Here is a 7,928-nt window from a genome sequence, read left to right as displayed (position 1 = left end):
CCGGTGCTGGTTGTGGCTCCGCTGCAGGAGGCGCGGCCATTGTCTCAGTGCCCGGCCGAGCTATTCACTCCCCCCCGCTCTGAAAGTCCCACTGCCAATGGCCGGTAGTCGGGGCAGAGGGGTTGAACCTGTAGTATTGTTCTTCAACGTGTGTGTTTGTGTGTGTGTGTGTGTGTGTGTTGGTGTGTGTGTCAGGTCGAGCGCTTGTCTGGCCCCTCTAAGTCTCTTCAGGATGTTTTGGGTTTACTGTGTGTGTCTGAGTGTGTGTGTGTGTTTGTGTAAGTGTGTGTGTGTTTTAGTGAGCTCTATGAAACTCATTTCCTGGCTGGGTCAAAGGAAAACAGAGAGCATGTTGGGTAATAATACAGGAGACGCAGGGAGCACTGGTGATATGAAGGGTGTGCGGCAGCGTTGTGATGTGTGTGTGTGTGTGTGTGTGTGTGTGTGTGTGTGTGTGTGTGTGTGTGTGTGTGTGTGTGTGTGTGTGTGTGTGTGTGTGTGTGTGTGTGTGTGTGTGTGTGTGTGTGTGTGTGTGTGTGTGTGTGTGTGTGTGTGTGTGAGAGAAATGGAGTCGCAGGGAAAGTGCAGTGTGAGATCAGGAGAATGCTGATATGTAGATAACAGCTACATGTAGGTGTGTGTTTGTGTGTGTGTGTGGTCAGGAAGGGTGGTGCTGTATTAGCGGAGCAGGTTAAAATAACCGATCGCTCTTTTGTTAACACTCTTATGAAAACATTGTGGGTCAGTGGAAGATGATAAAGTGTTAGAACTGAGCCGTGGCCTCATTTATCTAAACGTTTGTCTCGACTCTTTAAATAAAGTTGTATTCAAAGTGTCTGCAGCCGACGGGTCAGGATTGTTTTTGTGTGTTTAATCTTTAACGTGGTAGATTACAGATAAACACTCCACCCGGGTTGTGTGTGTGTGTGAGTCCTGGGATCTGATCTACACACCAGCTGCTCTGGAGCTCAGCTGCTTTCTTCACTTCTCTGTCCCTGACCTGTGAGACGAAGAGGAGGAGGACGAGTCCACCGACTGTCCTCGTTGTGTGATGGTGTCCTGGAGGAATCTTCATGTCCTCCATTAGAGAGACTCTCCCGTCCTCACACTCTTCTTCTTCCAACGGACACATTCTCATCCCTTCTTCGCCGGAGCAGACGAACTGAACCTTCTTTTCATTTCTGAACACACTGAAATCATTTCTGCTCCATCGATGTGCACAACTTGCACATCGATGGAGCTTCTTCTTCTTCTTCTTCTTCTTCTTCTTCTTCTTCTTCTTCTTCTTCTTCTTCACTCTAGCGTCACTGGAATGATTTTCTCTTCTTCATGTGGCTTTCAGTTCACGATCTGAGAGGAGTGGATCTGGTTTGTGCTGATTGGCCTCAAAACATCAGACAGACGTTAAGTTTCACCACAGCTAAAGTGAAATGAATGTTTGCCTCAGGCTGAGCTGCCCTTGCTTAACCCTGACCTTCGGGGGGGGGGGGGGGGGTTCCGACCTCTGACCTCTGACCTGTTGACGGCTTTCGACTTGAATATGAGACAAACGAGCCGCTCTGGGCAAACAAAACATGCATTGTTCACGTTGATTAAAAAGTTAATCTCACATCTCACTAAAGCTCTGAAGACGCTGAACTGCATTTGGTAGAAGTTCTTGCTCTTGGAGAAGTTGTGGTGCAGCTGACCACAAGCTGACCACAGACGTCTTCAGATGACTCAGGAACCGAACAATTAGAAAAACAAGTGGATTCCTCATGTTTCAGCTTTTTTCCTTTTCGATGAGTCGTCTTCAAACCAAGTCCCTGAAACTCAAATGTCTCCTGAAGGACGAACGTCTCGTCTCTCGTCTCCGTGGATCCTCTCTGGACTCTTTATGGAGAGGAGGAGATAAGAGGCAGCGGAAGGAGACGTGTGGTGGACGGACGGACCATTGAATCATCCGCCTGTTAGATGCCCATCCGTCATTTTAAAGGCCCCGTTTGACTTGAAATAAAATTCTTTATACCAGCACCTGGGTGAGTCGTATAAACTGATGTATTGGCAGCAGGTGTTATGGAGGCCAAGGGCCTGCCGTGAATTTATATATTCTTCTCTGTCACTTTTATCGACTTCATGTGTGCGTCAAGTGGAAACTGTATTTCACGAGGGAGAAGCTCTTGCTGTGTTTCTGTGGTCCTGTGCCTCCGACTGGTCCCAGTGGGTCCTTACTGGTTTGGACAGGAACTGTTTTAATGATATTTCTGTTCAGTCTCGTTAGCTGGAGTTTCTACGTGATTTTTTCATTTGCTGGAATCAGGAACAACGTCAGACTCGGGTCGGTTTCGAGAACCAAAACCCGAAGGCCTGTCGTGAGTGAGAGTTGAGTTTCCACAGGATCAGAGTCACGAGGAAACTTCCACGTTAACGTTCTGGACTCTTCACTGGACGGACGACAGACAGGTCGGATCCACACGAGGTTAAAATCACAAACACACTCTGCAATTATCACCCAGAGCTTCAAACCCCGGATGAGAAATAACTAAATCCTCCATGAACGTGGCGTCAAACTGAAAGTGAAGGTGAAGCTCGGGTCCTGATTAACCTTCTGACCCCGAGAGTTAAATAAAAGAACACGCTGGTTGTTGTTCCAGCGGCTTCAGGGAGCACTGGTCCGTAAAGTGAGTCAGTGACACGGAGAAACATCTGGGCTCCATCCCAGCTGCAGACGAGCAGATTAGCTGCTCAGGTTGTTTCAGGGCTTTTCTGTCGATGGGGATATTTTGAGGAAATAAGAAAAGTCAAAGCTCGACGGAGTGCAGTTTAATTTATGAAAACATATCTGTGCTTTGAAAATGTTCTGTGAAATCTCTCGTTTCACAGCCTGTTATCGTCCGAGAGGAGGAGGAAGAGGAGGAGGAGGAAGAGTGGAAGCAGCTTCCTCCTCCAGACGACACGTTCATGTTCAGATCTGGTCGTGCGGCGCCGGAGACGCGGTTGATTCTTGGACGTTCCGGTGCGTTGACCTGGAACAAACCTCGTTGTTGAGTTGTGTGTTGTTGTTCAGGACGCCACGTCACTTTTGATACGTGTGCGTGGATCTTGGACGGGAGCTCGGAGCTGATTTATCCGGTTCCTCTGTCTCGTTATTCAAAGAGCCAGCTCACTTTCCCTCTCCAGGAACAAGTCTGACGCTCAAAGGCCGCTTTCGTCCAAAGCTGCTTTTTGTGCGTTTTTGTGCAAAACCACAATGCAACACAATCACACAGGATATAATCACAGACGGTCTGTTCTGCACGCAGCATGATTCACTTACACAGAGGGATCTGCCCGGGCCAGCAGCGGTGGACTGTGGTGTTTCCTTGTTTCAGGGTAAATCTGATTAAATGGACTTTGTGTTGGATTCAGAGCAGATTGTGTTTACGCACGTATAGAAATCCACATACGTACGACCACGGCCTGTTTCACATCAGCTTTCACATAAATCCAATTGGATCTGTGCCGGTTCCTCTGTGCCGCTGCACGGTGGCTCAGCGGTTAGTGGGACGTCCTGAGTCTGATTCCCACTTGAACGGCTGATGTGGTTTATTTTGAATTTTCTTTCTGGTTTCTTGTGAATTTGAGACTCGGCTGCACTGATTCAATTTCCCTTGTTTCAGCAAAAACGTATTTGGACATAATCTGTGATTGTGAAGAAGACTCAGCTTTAATTTGAGGATGATTACATCTGAAGACAGACGGGAGAGAGGATCCTTTGCAGTCAGTGAAGCGGAGGAGATGGATTTGAGTTTGGAGCAGATTCCTGAGACAACTCCCTCAAGTGTCCACGTTGTGTTTGTGACTGCACCGACTCCTCGACTTGTCACAAGGACAGAAACCTGGAGTCCGGCTCGTGGATCTGAGGCACCTCCCCTTCTGCCATGTCTCCTCCTCTTCCTCCTCCTTCACAACCGACTCACCAGAGAGTAAACAACAACAACAACAACAACAACAACAGCAGAACCACTTTTTTCCGACTTGACTCATTTATACACAAAGTTTCATCCCTCAGAGCTTTTTCCAGCCGTGTGTGTTTGTTCTGTTAGATCTCAAAACTGTCTCCAGGAATTAAATCCTGAATTCTATCTGTTGTTTCCCATTAGCTCTTCATGCTGCTTCACATTCCCCCCCCCCCCCCCCCCCCCCGAGCTGCGATTAACAATCTGCCGTCAGATGATAGCGTTCGCTCTTTTCTTTTTGAAAACACAAAAATATTAGATTTAGCTGTTATCAAATGCACAGATAATTTGGGATGACAGGGCCCCCCACAGTGTGCGGGCGGCCGCATGGTTTCCATTTTGTTTTTTGATCATAAAACAAAGGACGACTTGTTTATTTACAGCTCGCTGCTACAAATGGAAACCAGTGAGACGCCAGATACCAATTCAAGTTTCACTTCCTGTGAATAAACTTTCAGGAAGTAACCGTCTGATCCCTGAAGGTGTTCAGCTCGCTCCTGTGCCGGGAGGTCGAAGGTCAGGGGTCAGCTGTGGCTTTGACACAGTGAGAACTGAAGCTGGAGGTCAGATGACGTGAAGAAGAAAGTGTTCCAACACTAAACTTCATTAGAATCAAAACTTTTATCAAGAAAATCATATGAATTCTGTTGATCTGGTTTAATGGAGCCTCCACAGCCGGTAAGTTAAGATGGACGACGCGTCTCCACTTCCTGAAAACCAAAATCAATCATGATGTTTCATTTTGTTTTCATGTCATCAAACAACTCATTGAAACCAAACTTATCAGAAACTTCCTAGAACTTCCTAAAGTGACAGAAACCATCTTTGAGAAAACATATGTATCGTGTTCTTTAAATCAGGCTTCATGAGCTATACTGGAACCAGCCACCAGGGGTCCATAAGGACGATGAGGCTTCATGGCGTCCATCTTTAAACCCAGTCTTGCTTCCTCTACAAGCTGGATCATGAAACCACACACACACGAGAAAAGTTCAGATATTTGTTTATTTTCTTTGCAACAATGTGCTACACATATTCACAGCTACACAACTGTCCAGTTCAAACACTGCTCATACACATTCATTGCAGAGTTTTCCCGCTGGTCCAGGGTTTACGCTGCTGGACCTGTTTCAACAAACCCTCTGTTTGGGTTGGAGTGCAAAGGAAAAGAAAAAGGCCCGTCGGAGTGTTGACCTGGAAAATACAGAGATTAAGACCCGGGCTCACGGTGGAGCCGGGCTGGAAGGAGGCCCGGCAGAACCACGAGCCGGTGGACGCCACCCAGCGACTCACACTAACAGAAAGCAGCTAAGACAGCAATCAAATACAAAATGAAAATTTGTCCCCAATTTTGTCCGTTGAGCATAAAAAACAAGCGTCTGTGTGTTTTCAGAAGCAGCGGTGAGACGAGAGGGCGGCAGGTGGAACGTGGAGGATCAAAAACCAATCAACCCCCAAGGGAAGGTTTCACAAACAATGGAAGGTGTGTGCGTGGATTAGTTGGACCTGGTTCCTCTGAGATGTCCGTGTGAACCGAGCCCTTTGAACAAACACGTACTGAAAGTGCACACACACACACAGACACACACACACACACACAGACACACACACACTCCCTGCAGATCAACTGTCACGTGGCCCAGGGGGTTTGTTTGTTCGTCTCCCCACGCAGGACACGACACCGGCTGATGGACGTGGTGTGTTACGATGTGTGTTATCTGCTTTGTGCGTGCATACATGTGCGCTGGAGTGTGTGTCTGCCAGAGGAGGATAAAGAAAGAGGTGTGTGTGCCGGCGGCGCTGCTGTGGTTTATGTCCACAGATAAACTTCTTTGTACTAAATCTGCTCTCGTCTGCCTTCACCTGACAAACCCAGCGACTTCATGTTCCATGTGTTTGCAGCACATGCGTGTGTGTGTGTGTGTGGGGGGGGGGTGGGGGGGAGACACCTGCAGGTCCTGGGTCAGCAGCTGTTTGGGTTTTTCTGGAGATACGACCTGACCACGAGTTTAACTAACTTATAAAGTTCACAGTGGTCCCACCGTGGTCAGGTGGATGTGGAGGCACTTGACGAGGAGCTGGTGGTAGAAAACTTTAAGGCTTGATTCTGTGGTCTCCTCATTCTGCTCAAACCATCGTGCTGGGCCAGTAGGTGACGCTGAAGTCGACATCATTGATCAGTTGAAGACCTTTGGAGAGTGTTTGTTGTTTTAGTGTCTTAAGACGCGTCCACATTTGCGTGTGGACGCGGAATGCAAAGGCAAAGTTTTCTTGTCTTGCAAAATATCCAAATCGACCTGCTCCATTTCTCCACAGTTACTTTCAACGACGTCAAACTGTCTTTAAGATTTCTGTTGACAAAACGGTGAGCTCCACGTCTAAAGAGAAACCCCCCCACTCTCATTGTTTGTGCGACGAAGCTACAAGCGTTTAATCTCACCTTCCTCACACCTTTGTTTGTGTTTCCGTTGCGTAACTGATCCTCAAAATGACGCAAAAGTGCAGCTTCACAGGTTCGACAGGAAAGACGACACAGATCGGAAACATTCTTTCTGTGGAACGCAAGAGGAGAGAGAGAGAGAGAGCACGAGGACGAAGTGAGCGAGCGAGAGAGGACTGCAACAACACCGACTGGTCGGGCTGCATACCTCTCTCTCTCTCTCTCTCTCTCTCTCTCTCTCTCTCTCTCTCTCTCATCTTCCTCTCCCGGGCTCATTCTCCCCCTCTTCCTCCTCCTTGTTTTCTTTTCTGCTTTCCTTGCAGAAACCCCCCCCCCCCCCCCCTCACAGTTCAAAGAGGCAGCGTGACTTCCTCTCATCCTTTTTTAAGAAATCCACAGTTCTAGTGTTGCGCGTTGAAAAATCCTCCCTCAGCTCCCGAGTGGTTCTTTTCTTAAATCCCGTCAAAGTTTAAAAACAAAAAAATAAATCACCACAGTTCATTTCACGTATGTACAGTCCTCTCATGGCACGCTAAGAAAGTTATATTCCACATTTTATTTGGCTTTGGTTTGATCGTTTGATTTTCTACTGCTCCCGTCTTTGATGCGGGGGGGGGGGGTCGAGTTCTTTAGTGTGTGTACATTCTTCGGTCTGCAATCCAAATCTCAGGGTTCGATTGCTTCCTGCGATAAAGGCGGTTGATGCATCAGGGGGGTTCTGTGTTAATCTGTGATACAGGCAGCGTGGGGGGGGGATTTGGCGATTGTCATCAAATGCAGAAAATTGGATGTTTGTCACTTTTTTGACTCCCACAGGGAAACTGCCCTCCTGAAAAACCCACAGTAAATCAATGTGTTTATTTATGTCTTGCTCTCGGCCGTCGGGTCGCCCCCTCCTCTTCGTCAAACACCAATCCTTCCGTCCTTCATCGAAATCTGTTGATGCAAACATCGTAGATCCAGATCCACGCAACTTGTGTCTTTTATTTCCAATCAGCGGATTGTTCAAACGGCCTCCAGCACATCGTGTTGATCCACCCGTCCTCTCTTCTGCTCGTTCTCTCCCTTCCTCTCAGAGGTCCAGGCGGAAGGCGCCGAAGTAGCTGGAGGAGTCGTCGGCGTTGACCATCGTGGGCGAGGACACGGAGACGAAGAGCTCGTCCCCGGCCCGCAGCTCGAACAGCCCCCCCTGGTAGACGGAGTGCAGGGCGTACTCGGCGTCCGGAGCCCAGCACTTGGTCCCGACCCCCTTCAGCAGCTGGAGAGGAGACGAGAGGAGGTTAGAACCATTCTGACAGGTTTCTACTCAGCGCTAGTTGTGAGTGAAGGGTGACTCTCTACCTGGATGGGGCTCGGGTAGGACGTCTTCTTGTAGACGCACTGGACCAGCTGGTGGCTGACGCTGCGCTGGTCCCCGTCCCCGGCTGCTGGGGACGGGTAACGGAAATACACCTGGAGAGGGGGGGGGCAGGAAGGATAATGATGAAATGTCCAAGATAGTAAATCAAATG

At 48.5% G+C, this 7,928-nt stretch overlaps 1 protein-coding gene across 1 annotated transcript in view; it reads right to left on the bottom strand.

Annotated features, from left to right (window-relative positions):
* Positions 1-7,182: 7,182 nt before the first annotated feature.
* The window catches only part of tnfsf10l (TNF superfamily member 10, like), a 29,799-nt gene continuing 29,053 nt past the window's right edge, over positions 7,183-7,928 (bottom strand). Inside the window, exons 6-7 of the mRNA XM_053416565.1 lie at positions 7,759-7,869; positions 7,183-7,675 (exon numbers count right to left, since the gene is read on the bottom strand). Coding sequence (XP_053272540.1) covers positions 7,490-7,675; positions 7,759-7,869 — 297 coding nt within the window. The 3' untranslated portion in view covers positions 7,183-7,489. The remainder of the gene's footprint in view (positions 7,676-7,758; positions 7,870-7,928) is intronic.

This window comes from Pleuronectes platessa, chromosome 23 (assembly GCF_947347685.1).
Source record: "Pleuronectes platessa chromosome 23, fPlePla1.1, whole genome shotgun sequence".
NCBI lineage: Eukaryota > Metazoa > Chordata > Actinopteri > Pleuronectiformes > Pleuronectidae > Pleuronectes > Pleuronectes platessa.
This window is presented reverse-complemented; position numbering and strand designations above follow the sequence as displayed.